The sequence below is a fragment of the Lepisosteus platostomus genome, chromosome 1 (assembly GCF_059453375.1).
Source record: "Lepisosteus platostomus isolate fLepPlt1 chromosome 1, fLepPlt1.hap1, whole genome shotgun sequence".
NCBI lineage: Eukaryota > Metazoa > Chordata > Actinopteri > Semionotiformes > Lepisosteidae > Lepisosteus > Lepisosteus platostomus.
In genome coordinates this window covers 65172496-65187869 of record NC_142611.1, presented here as the reverse complement: position 1 = coordinate 65187869, position 15374 = coordinate 65172496, and the positions used below count along the sequence as shown (strand labels likewise).

At 51.8% G+C, this 15374-nt stretch overlaps 1 protein-coding gene across 4 annotated transcripts; it reads right to left on the bottom strand.

Annotated features, from left to right (window-relative positions):
- Positions 1-1532: 1532 nt before the first annotated feature.
- On the bottom strand, positions 1533-15148 carry calcoco1a (calcium binding and coiled-coil domain 1a). 4 transcript variants are annotated; one of them, XM_088633579.1, is made up of 15 exons: positions 15009-15148; positions 12748-12920; positions 12028-12130; positions 11237-11445; positions 10927-11097; positions 10695-10843; positions 10518-10608; positions 9954-10109; positions 9503-9757; positions 8146-8271; positions 7585-7716; positions 6784-6871; positions 6230-6462; positions 6035-6132; positions 1533-3486 (listed from the first exon to the last, which is right to left on the bottom strand). In XM_088633579.1, the coding sequence occupies exons 2-15, from the start codon at positions 12889-12891 to the stop codon at positions 3456-3458; spliced, it is 1986 nt and encodes a 661-aa protein (XP_088489705.1). In that variant the 5' UTR covers positions 12892-12920; positions 15009-15148; the 3' UTR covers positions 1533-3455. The 4 variants fall into 4 exon arrangements, with proteins under 4 accessions (XP_088489705.1, XP_088489707.1, XP_088489706.1 ...); XM_088633581.1 differs by having other exon boundaries at positions 7621-7716; XM_088633580.1 differs by having other exon boundaries at positions 8179-8271.
- Positions 15149-15374: the final 226 nt, after the last annotated feature.

Here is a 15374-nt window from a genome sequence, read left to right as displayed (position 1 = left end):
CATCTATAGGATTTTAAATGAAAAAAAACTAACTTCAAGAGCAGCAAGAATATTTAGACTTCAAGTTAAAATGGCGGTTCAGTTTTTGGACACCACACAAGAAGTTTACTGCCATGGAAAGTGTAGGAGAAAGAGCTGTCAGAACAGTCCCAGGAATGTCACAAGCAGGCAAGGGCTGGGAGAAACCGAATCCCTCTCCTGAATAGCGGAGTTCACGCTGGGTTTGAAACACACCCAGGTTTTGACAAAGCCAACACCCAGAACTCAGCAATGAAATGACGTCCCTCGGTCACAAGAGGAGATTCCGAGCAGGTGGATTTGGGATGGAAAACGGGAGGCAATGCTTTACACGGACCCACACGCGTGCAGTTGGAGCCGTTTCTCATGGCTCTTTCGGGAAACAGCGCCGCGAGACCCTGGAACAGCCAAACCAAACACAACACAACCAAAGGAGCCAGACGACCCCAACGGCCTCCCCTCGTCGCAACCCCTCATGTCTTCTCATGGTCCGAGCACTCGTCTGCCTCGAGCACGCGTGTGCCGCTTTCCACATGACGCCACTAACTGCCCCCCTGCTCCTGTTCATTCCACACTAACAAGGTGCCCAGTGTCACAGAGGGGCAGGAGCGCCGGAGGGAATTAGTGGTGACGGAGGCCGGCATGCGAGAGGAGATCACCGCAACTCTCTTGGCAAACAGAACCACAGACGCCCAGGTGGCACCTCACAGACTCACAGTGCAGCACTGCTGGGGTGACAGAACTCCAGCAGGGACAGAGAGAGGAGGACAGGAGAGAGGAGAACATGAGGAGAGAGGGGAGGAGGAGGTGAGAGCGGAGAGCAGAAAGCAGAGGGGAAGAGTAGACAGAAGAAGAAACGAGAAGAGGAGAGGGCACAGAGGAGGGCTGAGGAGATGAGAGCAGATTGAGTTTTGCACTCGGGTGCTCCTCCGAGATATCAGAGTGAAGGTCAGGAGAAGGTGAGGAACGTTTCAGAAGGAGGGAGGCAGTAAATTTTATACCTGCGTGAAATATTAAACAGAGAGATAAAGTGAGAGAGACGCAGAGTGGGCGAGGAAAGAGAGAGAGAGTGTGGTGTGCCCTCAGGTCTTCTTATCTTTTACATTTCTAATTAAAACAGATAAAGAAGGAGAGAGGGTCGTCAATCCCTCAGCGATTTCTCTGTTCAGGTTTTAGAGGGCTCCATAAAACAGGCAGGGCAGCGCGATTGATTTTGTAATTAGCTCTCGTCACTGCAGCTTTCCAGCTCGTGGAGCGATACACTGAGAGGAAGGGAGAGAGGGCTGCTGGAGGGGGACAGGTGACAGAGAGACAGATAAAGAGGTGAGAGAGCGACAGTGCACTCCAGTCAGGTACAGTCTCAGTCCCAGCCCAGACAAGCCCAGTCCCTGTCCAGTCCATTCCAGTCCGGTCCAAGCCAGTCCAGGCCAGCTGAGCCAACTTCAATGCAGTCCTCTCTATTCTCAGATCACTGCACGCACACTCGGGGAAAAAGAGACAGCAGACACGGAGCCCACGGTGTACAGTCTGGTCTTTATTGCAGCAACTCGGCACAATCACACAGCATAGCAGAGCAGGACAGTCTGCGACACTGAGGAGGAGTTCATCCTTAATCAACCAGACACGAACAAATTCTCTAAGTAAGAACAAAGCACGCCACCGATAGATGCCTGTGGATCTTACAACAAGCTCTCGGGACCTGCTCTTTGAGGATCACGGTGTTTGCTAGCTTGCATTCTGCCCTTTAAATAGTTATTCAAACTCCTTACCCACTTAAACTCAACAAACCATTGTTCTAGAGAGACAGTAGGTAATTATTCATTCTAAGGAATCCTTCTGATAACCACCACAACCCACCAGAGAACTAAAATATAAGAAGTAAAACGGGACAAAAACAACAACAGCAATAATACAATAATAAGTATTACAGTAATAATAAAAGCTGTTCTGATTACAATCAGTTTCTTAAATGTGATATTCCACCTAAAATCAACTAGTACAGTAAATATCTGGTACAAGAAATCTGTGCAAGGTAACAGTAAATATATCAGGCAGTATGAAGTAAGCATCTTAAGTTTTAAAAATTAAAATTTAAAATTTTGAAGAATAAAACATTCAAACCAAAAAGCTTCCCTCCCTGTCTCTCCGTCACTCCAACTCCCACCCTCTGCCTCTTTCTCCCATCTTTCTTCAGGACATTCCTGAAAATACAGCTCCCGCCCCCACCTCCCGAGCTCTGGTCCCTGGTAGCACCTGTAGCTATTGCTTATAAGAACCAGAGCCGACAGATAAAAAATCGAATAACAGCTGTATAAGCGACTGGAATAGGTCATACAAAATATATGCACTTTAGAAAATCAAAAGTCTTATTTTTGGTATCTCAAAGCTATAAAATCTCTGCACAGCCGCTCTCTTTTTGCTAAGCAGTTTAAATTTAACCTTAGAAAAATACAAATGAAGTGACATGTGACCCAGTCCCACCCACAACCCACCTGTCAGGTATTCCTGAGCTTACTTAGAACATCTGACCTTTTCAGCTGCTAAACTGATGCTGAAATTGAATTCTGTCAATATAATAATAATAATAATAATAATAATAATAATTATAATTGCTTACACTTATATGGCACTTTTCTGGACACTCCACTCAAAGCGCTGTACAAGTAACGGGGATCCCCTCCACCACCCCCAGTGTGCAGCCCCACCGGGATGATGCGACAGCAGCCATAGTGCACCAGAACACTCACCACACTCCAGCTCTCAGTGGGGAGGAGAGCAGAGTGATGAAGCCAATTCATAGACGGGGATTATTAGGAGGCCATGATTGGTAAGGGCCAATGGGAGATTTGGCCAGGACAATTATAGGGTCATGCTAGTCATATCTGAAAACATATTTCAGTGCAGCCCTTTACGGGTTTGATGGTGCAGATACACATCTAAAATAAAGCAGAAATTGATAACCGTGAAATGTAAGCCAACGAGGCTGCTTGCCTGAAAGTCAGCCCAGGAAGTTGAGTATTTACACACAAAATTTAAAAGTTGAACCTTTTTGTTTAAAAGAAACCCTCAGTCCGTAAACACAAACACGCACTCATACAATTACAAAAAATAAGACTCCTGCAGCTTGCTGGAGCTACGTTACATTATTTAACTGCAGTCTGTCTGTGCCACATCACTGATCGATCAGCGCATGGCATGGGTGTGTATACCAGTTACATCTGTGTGTATATTAACCGAGTATCGACTGTGTGCATCAGTTACATAGAGTGCACTGTTTCTAGTGTAATAGCTTTACTTTGCGCAGAGGTGTAGCAATTTGTGTAGTCATTGTGTGTAGTAACTGAAAGTGTATATAATATTGTATTATTTGCTGTAAAAAATTCCCTTGCTTCTCTACCGCCATCTTGTGGTCATCTCGGGGATGGCAGTCTCTGCACTCAGTTCCACAAGGGGGAGCCAGAGCGCTCACTGAAAGAGAGAGAGAGAAACATTTTTTGTTTTGTTCTATGTTAATTTTATTATTTTTATTTGCTTTGGCAACACTGATTGTACCCATCAGTCATGCTAATAAAGCACCTTGAATTGAATTGAGAAACGTTAATCCAGTTCCTGGTGGTGGGGGCAGAGATTCTCTATAAGGAATTCCATAAGTCCCACTCAGCCTTTTCTTCTGCTTCTGCCAACATGGTCCATCATGGGATCCAAAGAATTTCTCCGTCTCTATTTCAGAGTATTTGCTGCTAGTCTATGCCTCCTCATTTAGAATTAACCAATTGAACGGAGAGGGCAGCGCAGTGGCGCACTGGTTAGCATTGCTGCCTCGCAGCACTAGGGACCCTTTGCTCAATTCTGGACCGGGGGTGCTGTCTGGGTGGTGTCTGCACGTTCCCCTCATGCCTGTGTGGGTTTCCGCCACATGCTCCTCTTTTCCTGCCACAGACCAAAGACTGGCAGGTTAACTGAAATCTAGGAAAACTGGACCTGGTGTGTGTCTGTAACTGTGTGTGTGCCCTGCGATGGACAGTTGTCCTGTCCAGGTTGTGTCCTGCCCTGCGCCTGCTGCTTGCCAGGATAGGTACCGGATCCTCCCCAACCCAGAGCTGGAGAAAGCGGTTAGAAAATGGACGGACAGATGATTCGTTGAGGAGGTAGTCCAGCTTTCTACATACATATAACAATACTGATACTGACCAGGTGGAAACATCAGTAGTAGACACTGTAACTTGTACTGTACGTGTAAAGAAAAATAATAAATAATTAATCAAGAGTAAATTTTGAATTGTTTAAAATGAGACGACAAATCTCACATTTGCACAACACAGAAACTCTGAGCTTGGACACTCTGGATCCCAGAACGCACCATGCTGACAGGGACAAACCCTTCCATGAAATATTAAAGCTCAGCTGACCATCACGGCCACAGACCCTCCGTCAGGGCAGGCAGAGGGGCCACAGAGGGAGGGGGGATGTTAATACCTGGCACAACGGAGACGTGGGGAGTAGCAGGAGAGCCAGGGAGCCAAACACAGACTCTCTGATGGTTTCACTGCTGTGTGACCTGGCTGCTCCCCATTCTGGACCTCTGTGCCACTTTATTCCCTCCCTCACCCCCATCCCATGGATCCACACACACACCTCTATTCCCTGTCTGTGCACTGTTCCCACACACACACACACACACACACACACACACACACACACACACAGCTCTATTCCCTGTCTGTGCACTGTTCCCACACACACCTCTATTCCCTGTCTGTACACCGTTCCCCACACACACACACAGCTCTATTCCCTGTCTGTGCACTGTTCCCACACACACACACACCTCTATTCCCTGTCTGTGCACTGTTCCCACACACACACACCTCTATTCCCTGTCTGTGCACTGTTCCCACACACACACACACCTCTATTCCCTGTCTGTGCACTGTTCCCACACACACACACACCTCTATTCCCTGTCTGTGCACTGTTCCCACACACACACACCTCTATTCCCTGTCTGTGCACTGTTCCCACACACACACACACCTCTATTCCCTGTCTGTGCACTGTTCCCACACACACACAGCTCTATTCCCTGTCTGTACACCGTTCCCCACACACACACACCTCTATTCCCTGTCTGTGCACCGTTCCCACACACACCTCTATTCCCTGTCTGTGCACTGTTCCCACACACACACAGCTCTATTCCCTGTCTGTGCACTGTTCCCACACACACACACCTCTATTCCCTGTCTGTGCACTGTTCCCACACACACACACACCTCTATTCCCTGTCTGTGCACTGTTCCCACACACACACACACCTCTATTCCCTGTCTGTGCACTGTTCCCACACACACACACCTCTATTCCCTGTCTGTGCACCGTTCCCACACACACACACCTCTATTCCCTGTCTGTGCACTGTTCCCACACACACACACACCTCTATTCCCTGTCTGTGCACTGTTCCCACACACACACACACCTCTATTCCCTGTCTGTGCACTGTTCCCACACATACACACCTCTATTCCCTGTCTGTGCACTGTTCCCACACACACACACACCTCTATTCCCTGTCTGTACACCGTTCCCAAACACACACACCTCTATTCCCTGTCTGTACACAGTTCCCCACACACACACCTCTATTCCCTGTCTGTGCACTGTTCCCACACACACACACACCTCTATTCCCTGTCTGTGCACTGTTCCCACACACACACACACCTCTATTCCCTGTCTGTGCACTGTTCCCACACACACACACACACCTCTATTCCCTGTCTGTGCACTGTTCCCACACACACACACACACACACACACACACACACACACACACACACACACACCTCTATTCCCTGTCTGTGCACTGTTCCCACACACACCTCTGTGGGGCAGGACAGGGTATTTACCCCTCAGTGAGGCAGGGCAGAATATGAACCCAAGGTGCAGGGTGGGAGAGTCTATCTACACCCCAGTGAGGGGGCCTCTGGTGTAGCAGCCAGAGTAGTGTATTTACCCCTCAGCGGGGCAGCTGTGCTCTGGCAGCAGCAGGGCAGTCTCGTCCCCCGAGCTCTGGGCTCCATACAGCGCCGACTCCTTCTCGTCCTCTGGCTCCTGGAGACGGACACAGAGTGAGGAAGACAGGCCACCGGGCCGACAGACTCTCTCACAAACGGCCCCGCTGCGCAGGCGAGATGTGTCAGCGTCTTACCGACTCCGAGCTGTGGGCCAGTGACTCGCTGTCTTGTTGCCGTGGGGAGGACAGGGGGGCGGGCTGGCTGATGACCACGCCTCCCTGTGGAGATGGGGGAGGGGTAGCGAGGAGCAGGGCCTCTGTTGTGAAAGTTGGGGGGTCACAGAGGCTGTAGGCGCCCAGGGGATGAGGGGGCTGCAGGGCTTCAGGACTGTCCTCCTCTGACTCCGATACAGGGCTGTCAGGACGACCTGCACACACACACAGACACTGTAGTGCAGTGGACTGTCGCAAGGTCCAAAAACTACATCACAGAATGAAACTATAGAGCATAATGCAAGCAGGGGAAAATACAAATCAATATGGTAGAGAATAGTACACCACAATTAAGCATAACATAGTGTACTATGATCTGAAAAGGTACAGTGGAATGAACAGTGTTTCACCATGGCACACTTAAATTAAAGTAAATATTATAATATAACATCACAGTTGACATTCTGAGCTATGTATGGCATCACCAGGTGATGTCATGCCATTCTCTCACACACAGAAGGGATGATGTCACTTACTGTTGGAGTCAGAGGCAGCATCCCTCCACTTAGCATCGGCAACAGCCTCCAGCCTCTGCTCCAGCTGGCGCACATACTGCAGCAGCTCCTGCACACACACCGGGTGTCAGTACCTCGCACTGCACCTACACAGTGTTAGCATCTCACAGCACAGCACACAGTCAGTGTGTCAGTATCTCAGAGCACAGCACAAAGTGTGTCAGTATCACAACACAGCACCTACACAGTGTCAGCATCTCACAGCACAGCACACAGTGTGTCAGTATCTCACAGTGCAGCACACAGTCAGTGTGTCAGTATCTCAGTTTAGTGTGCACACATTCTATATCAATATCTCCCTGTAGCATGCGCACACAGAAATATCAGTATCTCACAGTGTAACACACACTGTGCTAATTTTTGCATAAAAGAAAATACTGCACAAATTTGTTGAAGTACTGTACACTAACAATCTGCACAAATCTCAATGTTTAATGTAACTGAACATTTTAGAATATGGTCATTGTGTCAGTACCTCACTGTGTGCACTCAATCAACGAGATCTATGTTCTATAAGTTATGTATGTATAATGTATATATGAGGTCAAAGTATAGCTGTAACACAGAAATTTATACTTTAGCATGCAGACAATATGGAGATTCTGAGCTGTACTGCAACTATATAGGGACCCTGTTACATCAGCTGCATATACAGTTAAAGAAAACTGCGTATCAACAGCATATTAAGACCAAGTCCCGACACTATACATACACACTGCATATAGACTACATATCTGCTGCTTGTGCATAAAGGTAGTGTACATCTCCTGAATGGGTGTGCAGAGGCTGTGCACTGGCCTGTTGCTGGTGCAGCAGATGCTCTTTCTCCCTCTGGCCCAGTCTCAGGCTGGATTTCAGCTCCTGCAGCTCCCGGCTTGCCTCTCCCCGCTGCACCTGAGGGGGGCGCCACACACAGGCTCACACTGAATGCACACAGGGATGGTGTATTCTTCCACACGTCAGTGTGCACAGAGGTGCACCTTTGTGCTGTTTCAGTAAACAGTGTGTGTATTTACCAATGTACAGGGGCTGCATATACTGGACATTAACGGTTAAGAGTAATTATCATGTTAATAGTTTGCCCAGGTGGTGGGTTTATTTCACTATACAGTGTGCTTATCTGCCCAGATGGTGGGCCTAGTCACAAGAATGTTAAGTGCACATACCCCAACTGTCAGTATCTTTCACTTAAAGGTACGTTTCTCTGAATTATCTGTACATTTATTGTATTTATTGAACTGAAATTCACATTCTCACAGAAGGCTGTGAAGGTGTGAGTGGGTGCTGTGTTCTGGCTTGTGACCAGGGGGTGACTACATGTACCCGGTTACAGTCCCTGTCTCTTGCCAGCTCCACCTCTGCCTTCTCCCTCTCCATCCTCTCCTCCTGCAGCCTCGCTTCTGCCTGCTGCAGCGCCTCGCTGAGCTCTGCAATCCTCTCTCTGTCCATCTGAAAGGTTAGAGGGCACCCTCTTTAGGCTGTTTTCAGGGTCAGGCTTGACCGAGTCTCAGTTTTGCCTTGGTTCACACAGACTGTGTGAGCTGTCAGTCTGTGTGTGTGTCTGTGTCAGTGTGTGAGCTGTCAGTCTGTGTGTGTGTCTGTGTCAGTGTGTGAGCTGTCAGTCTGTGTGTGTGTCTGTGTCAGTGTGTGAGCTGTCAGTCTGTGTGTGTGTCTGTGTCAGTGTGTGAGCTGTCAGTCTGTGTGTGTGTCTGTGTCAGTGTGTGAGCCGTCAGTCTGTGTGTGTGCCTGTGTCAGTGTGTGAGCCGTCAGTCTGTGTGTGTGCCTGTGTCAGTGTGTGAGCCGTCAGTCTGTGTGCCTGTGTCAGTGTGTGAGCCGTCAGTCTGTGTGCCTGTGTCAGTGTGTGAGCCGTCAGTCTGTGTGCCTGTGTCAGTGTGTGAGCCGTCAGTCTGTGTGCCTGTGTCAGTGTGTGAGCCGTGAGTCTGTGTGCCTGTGTCAGTGTGTGAGCCGTCAGTCTGTGTGCCTGTGTCAGTGTGTGAGCCGTCAGTCTGTGTGCCTGTGTCAGTGTGTGAGCTGTCAGTCTGTGTGCCTGTGTCAGTGTGTGAGCCGTGAGTCTGTGTGCCTGTGTCAGTGTGTGAGCCGTGAGTCTGTGTGCCTGTGTCAGTGTGTGAGCCGTCAGTCTGTGTGCCTGTGTCAGTGTGTGAGCCGTCAGTCTGTGTGCCTGTGTCAGTGTGTGAGCTGTCAGTCTGTGTGCCTGTGTCAGTGTGTGAGCTGTGAGTCTGTGTGCCTGTGTCAGTGTGTGAGCCGTCAGTCTGTGTGCCTGTGTCAGTGTGTGAGCCGTCAGTCTGTGTGCCTGTGTCAGTGTGTGAGCCGTCAGTCTGTGTGCCTGTGTCAGTGTGTGAGCCGTCAGTCTGTGTGCCTGTGTCAGTGTGTGAGCTGTCAGTCTGTGTGCCTGTGTCAGTGTGTGAGCTGTGAGTCTGTGTGCCTGTGTCAGTGTGTGAGCTGTGAGTCTGTGTGCCTGTGTCAGTGTGTGAGCTGTCAGTCTGTGTGCCTGTGTCAGTGTGTGAGCTGTCAGTCTGTGTGCCTGTGTCAGTGTGTGAGCTGTCAGTCTGTGTGCCTGTGTCAGTGTGTGAGCTGTCAGTCTGTGTGCCTGTGTCAGTGTGTGAGCTGTCAGTCTGTGTGTCTGTGTCAGTGTGTGAACTGTCAGTCTGTCAGTTCGTACCTGAGCGCTTTGCTGCAGGGCCTCCCTCTCCCCCTGCCAACGAGCCCGGCCCTCCCTCATGGCCAGGCGGGTCTCGGCCAGCTGCAGTGTGAGCTGTGCCGCCTCGAGCCGGGCCTGGTGCAGCTCGGTTTGCCCACGGTCCCTCTGCCCACCCACCACCTCCAGCTCAGCGCCCAGTCCTTCCACACGGCGCTCGCTGGCACACAGACGCTCCCGCAGGCTGGACAGCTCCTGGCGCAGGGACTCGTTTTCCACCTGGGGCAGCGGTGGGGGTGGCAGGCGGCCAGGAGCGGGTCCCAGAGAGGGGTGAAGAGAGGCAGACGTGCAGGGAGGTGGGGGGGGAAGGGAGACAGAGGAGAGGATGCAACATGAGCCCGAGACGAACACTCACTGACGCTCTGCTGCTCTCGGTGCCCGTCAGCCTCCAAGCCTGTCTCGCCCTCCCTCTCACCTCTCTCTGCTGTCCAGTGTTCAGCCTGAGAGTCAGGGTGCTGATGGTGTCTCTCAGTGTCAGGGCCTGCGTCTCCCTCTCGGCCAGTGACCCCCGCAGGCTCTGAAACTCCGAGCACATGCGGCGCAGCTCCTCCTCCGAGGACAGCAGCTTACCCTGAGGATCAACACAGCGGGGAGGGGGGCAGGCTGTACATGTGCTGTCTGAAAAGAGCGTGCGCGGCGTATGTGCAGCAGGAGTGAACAGCATGCAGTACAATGTAACCGGTGCCCAGTGCGTGTCTATCAGGCCAGAACTAAAAACTACATACATCACATTCACTACTGTGCAAAGTTCTTGCATCCCATGAGAATTGTGCACACTGAGCCAGCGGTAAGCAGAAGTGAGTATATTGTGTGCAAACTCTGTTGAGTGTGAATACATGTAGAGTGTGTGAATGTGTAAACGGTGGGCAGTCTGGCTGTTTTATGTGGAAGAACAGATCGTGCACGTATCTGGGGTGAGTGCACATCATGTGTCAACTAGGTGGCAGCAGGTTGTACGCCACGAGCAGCCCTTGAGCACCTGCAGGGCCTTCCTCTCCTCCTCCTCCTCCCCCTTCTGGCGCACCGCCTGCTCCTGCTGCTGCGTCAGCCTCCTCAGCCGCTCCTTCAGCCTGCAGGGACACCGAGCCGGCGGTCAGGACCGAGAGCCAGACTCGGGCGGGGCGCGGGCCTGCCGGGGCCGGCGGGCTGCAGTCACCTGTCCAGCTCGGCCTCCCGCTCCCGCCCCCTGTCTCCGAGGGCGCCGACGGCCTCCTCCAGCTCGCCCGCGCGCCGCCGGCCCGCCGCCACCTCGGCCAGCAGGGCGTCCCTCTCGGCCGCCGCCGCCTCCCGCGCAGACTCCGCGCCCTGGGGAGGGAGACGGGAAGGAGGCAGTGCCGACGCGGGGGGGGAGGCCGCGGCCCCCGGCGGACGTCTCGCCCGGCGCTTACCTGCCGCGTCTCCCTCAGCCGCGAGGCCTCCTCCCTGGCGCGGCCCAGTCGCTCACTCAGCTCCCGCCTCTGCCTGTCCCACTCCTCCCTGTCCTCCTCCCGGCCCCTCTGCGACGCCTCCCGGGCCTGCAGCAGCTCGGCTCTCTCTCGGAGGCACTCCTCCAGGCGGGCCTGGCGTTCGGGGGAGGCAGGGACAGGGAGTTTACGGAACGATCCACAAAATGAGGAGGCCAGGTCAAGTGTCTCCTTGATGGCATTTTCACCATCTTCTTCCGAGCCTCCCTCCTCCTCCTCCTCCTCCTCCGCTGACCTGTAGCAGCTCAGCCCGCGGGATGACCAGCAGCATCCCCTCCCCCTCTTCCTCCTCCTCTCCCTCTCTCCTCTCTTCCAGGGTGACCAGCTCGTCCAGGGGCTTGGGGGCGCAGAAGGCGAAGGGGGCGCTGCGGGCGCACACCTCGCCGCGCTGGTCCACGTAGACGAACTGGTACGAGTCCTCGCCGGGCCTGGGGAGGTAGCAGGCTGCGCGGGACAGAGGACACGGTGACGGTCTCGCTCACAGCTACCCAGGGTCACCCTGCTCTCAGAACCCTTGGCAGCTCGGAGAAGTCTTTTTTCAGATTAACATTAAGATCCTTTTCTTGGATTAAAATTGCGCCATGCACTGCTAAAATGGAAAGGATCCCGTTGCTACTTGTTTGCAAAGCTGCGGGAGAGGATTACAGCCACTGCAACTATATTCAACTTGGGCTCATTAGGAAGAGGAAAAACTAATTATTTTTGCATCAGTTTGCAAAATTTAATTAACTACTGACTACCAATGGAGAGTCCAGATAAGCCAGAGAGCCAGCATAATCTCCACACGTTTGTAACCGTTCTTAAATTTGATACGTTGTGCTTATGTGCTACACTTTGTTCTCATGTTTAACACTTTGTTCTGGGGCTCTGGACTCTGATTTTGCAGAAAGGCAGGTGGGTTGAAGTTTTTTTTTCCCTGTGCCAGGTATTTTAACTAATCATCGCCCCAATACTTATCTGCCTTTCTCATCTCTCTCATCATTAAATGCCCTGCAGACGGTGCCCAGACCTGCTCGGAGTTCGTACCTTGGAAATGCACACAGCCGTTGGCAGAGGTGCCCTCGGAGTAGCCCTCTGGAGACAGAGCCCAGACAAAGGTGTGATAATCCCGTGTAGAAGACCAACCCACCTGCGCCGGGAGAGAGGGAGGCACAGAGACGAGATCAGATTCCAGGACAATAGCTGTGAAACCAGCAGCGACGGTAACGACAGCAGTGCTGCTGACAACAAGGCTCCCTCCTGCCTGATGTGTTTGATTTTGCTGTGCAGTAAAAAGCTCACCCTGTAAAGCCAATGGCTTTATTTAAATCAACACTGACACCTGCCAATTGGTATCTCTCCTTGAAGCCTGGGAGACAGCACAGAGTCTCCATTCACAGAGAAACTGACAATCAGCGGTTTGTGTTTTTCTATATTAATCATGAAGTCAAAACTGCCTCAAATCACAATTTTTTCCACAGTGGGAGAGATGCACTTTTTGGGCCTTTGGGAAAAGAAAAAGGTGAAGGAATTCCCACGTTTCCTGAAAACACGAAATGGATTGTAAAGGCTGAACGATCTATTTTAAAACGCTAAGCTCTTGCCTTTTGGACAAACATGTTAAAATAGGGAAGTTAATGTTCAGATTAATTGGCTGAAGCTCCGCAAACAAAATGTATAATTGGCCAAAAGGAGCCAGCCTAGTTAAAACACTGATGAGGCTGCTGAGGAGGTGGGGGAAGATGACACAGAGGATGAGGAAGGTACCTTGAAGAGGCCTATCCAGTCACTGCTGGCCCAGCAGTGAAGGGGGCTCATGCTGTAGTGGCACTCCACGCGGCTCTGGGGGAAGTAGCTCCTCCCCACATTCCGAAACTCCACCCTCCACTGGGGCGGGGCTGTCGTCTCCATGGCGACTGCAGGGCTCTGGACACACCCACCTGGGGGTGAGGGGAGCAACAGAGGTCGATGCAGGAAAACGGAGAGCGGAAAGCAGGGCACCTGGGTTATAATGCCAACTCAATGGAATACCCATGAGATGCAGATCTATGTACCACATTACCATTACACAGAGCAGGAAGAGAGTTTAAGTACTCTACTTCCCTCCTCCCTCTCTCGCTTCTTTCCAGTTCCCTCTTTATCCCCTTTCCCTTATCTCCCTTTCTCCCCAGCCCTTCTGTTCTGCCTTGTCTCGGCACCCACTGTCTCTCCCCCCCCCCCTCTCCCAGACCCCCTTATCCCTCTCCCTGGACGCTCTCCAGCAGTGTTGGCAGCCTTGCCGTGGGAACTGCTCCTGACTGCCTCTGGCACACCTGGGCCAGGTAATTCCACCAGGCTCGTCCGCATTCCCTTTGTCTTCCTCCCGTTCTGCCTCGCACACGGGCCTCGGGGCACACCGCAGCAGAGCGGGCACCCTCCATAAAAGCAGCCCTTGTGAATCGGCAGGTCTGTGCTGCTGGTACAATAGCGCCTGTCAGCAGGTGCTTTCAGGCACAGACAGGGGAGGGACCTCTGTCCTCAGCGAGTGCCACAGGGATTGTGCTCCTGCTAGTGGGCCTTGGCTGTACTCTCCATCCTCCGCACCGATCACGAGCAGGCTCAGTCACTCACTCCGGGTGGCAGCAGCTAGGGACCACTCAATCCCGGAACTGCTGTGTGCGCTACACAGCCTCCTGCTGGGCGTGTCCAGCACAGACCACTCTGTACCTGCAGCACTGTGTGCAGGAATGCCCAGCACCCTGGGATCAGACACAAATTTCAATCCTCAAAGACGGCCTCTGCAACAGACCCGTCCCGCCTCCCCCGGCCCCCGACAACTTGAGGCCGCGAAGAGGACAACTGCACACCGCCTCTTCAAACACGAAATTAGATGCCTTTGAATACCCGAAACAGCGAGCCGAAAGTCATGCGACACGGAGAGAGGCAGGGCTCAGGGCTCAAGGTGTTGTGAAACCGGGGGTCCAAATTCTTCTGGAAACCGAAGTCCTGCTTTTCTCAGAAAGGGACAGAGCGGGAGGGGGGCGCTGCAACATGAGCAGGGGGACTCAGGGGACACCGCGGGTCCAGCTGACGGAGCATGACTAAGGGAGGGGAGGAGAGGAGGGGTCGAGGGGTTTATAATCATCGGCACAGAAATAAACAACAACTTCGTCCGCCAGAGCACGACACAGACACGCAGGGTGGACCCGCACCTGCGAGAGTCCCGGTCCACGTGTTCCTCTCAAACGCTAGGTGAAGGCAACCATCTCTGCGGAAGCTGAGCTAGTCATCGAGTCACGCAGCTCGCTTTGTCCGTGTACTCGCTTGAGTTTTGCCGACGTGAATAAAATGAATTCCAGCAATATCGCAGGCGCCCGCAACTCGAGTCGTGCGCTTCAGTAGCGCCAGCGACACGACGGCGCTAGACTGGTCACGCAGAACCCACGCTCTCGCCCGCCGCCGCCGCCGCCTGTTCTCAGTCTTGCTCAGGACGGGAGGCCTGTGGTCCACGCAGCTCTAGGTCGCTGTAATTGTTCCCGAGCACTCAGGCCTTCAGTGTGTCGAAGGCCGCGGTTTTGGAGACATTTCAAGTGTGTGCACGGCGTAACACCCGTGAGACAGCTCTTGATGAGGACTGCGCTGATGGAGGTTCATTAATAGTTCTAAAAACACGTCTAACAGAAACATTCTTGGCATCCGGAAAGCGGGACGCATGATTCGGTAACGGTGTACTAAATTGCTGTTTTCGGCTTCGCTGGCAGCAAACTAGTTTAAAATTACTCTCATCCTGCAGAAATTAAGTATACATTTTTTAAACCATGTGCATCGATTCCCATCTGGGATCGCTGTCCCCTTAAGAAACCCATAAGAACTGCGTACGAAAACATTATAAACCGCACAAGACACATATAATTAAGTTACAGAAGACATTTTTCTCTCTCTCTGAAAATAATAAAAAAGCAAAACGAACAGTCAAGTACACTAAAGTAAACACAAGATATGCTTTGTCTTTAACTTGTTTTCCATTCAACTAGTAGATAAAACGTCACCTGTATTTTCTGAAAAGATGTTCAAATGAAGACGCACAGAACTCTTTTCTCAACGACCTCTCTCCGCGTCAGCTGTTCCACTAACCTATAACAATAACAAAAACAGAGACCTGACCGCGTGGGCCGTCACGCTGCTTCCTGGGAAATGTAGTTCTTTTCTGTCTGGGGGACCGACGCTATTGGACACTTTGACTGCAGCTCCCCTGTCACGGAAATGACGCGCTAGTAATCGAACATGCGCCGCAGCCCGTTAGCTGCGATGCATTATGGGGGATGTGGTTTCTGTCCATGCAAACCTTAAACCAACTTCAGGGCTCGCCTGTACAAGCTACAGTTTCCAGAAAAAAATAAATAAATCGGCAGCTT

Bases quoted from the DNA above. Each gene is read 5' to 3' on its own strand.
- calcoco1a (XM_088633579.1), bottom strand. From the start codon at position 12,891: ATGGAGACGACAGCCCCGCCCCAGTGGAGGGTGGAGTTTCGGAATGTG. The intron at 8,272-9,502 runs GTACGAACTGAC...CTAACCTTTCAG, and splicing joins CCCTGCAGCAAAGCGCTCAG to ATGGACAGAGAGAGGATTGC. The intron at 6,133-6,229 runs GTAAGACGCTGA...GTCCGTCTCCAG, and splicing joins TGGCCCACAGCTCGGAGTCG to GAGCCAGAGGACGAGAAGGA.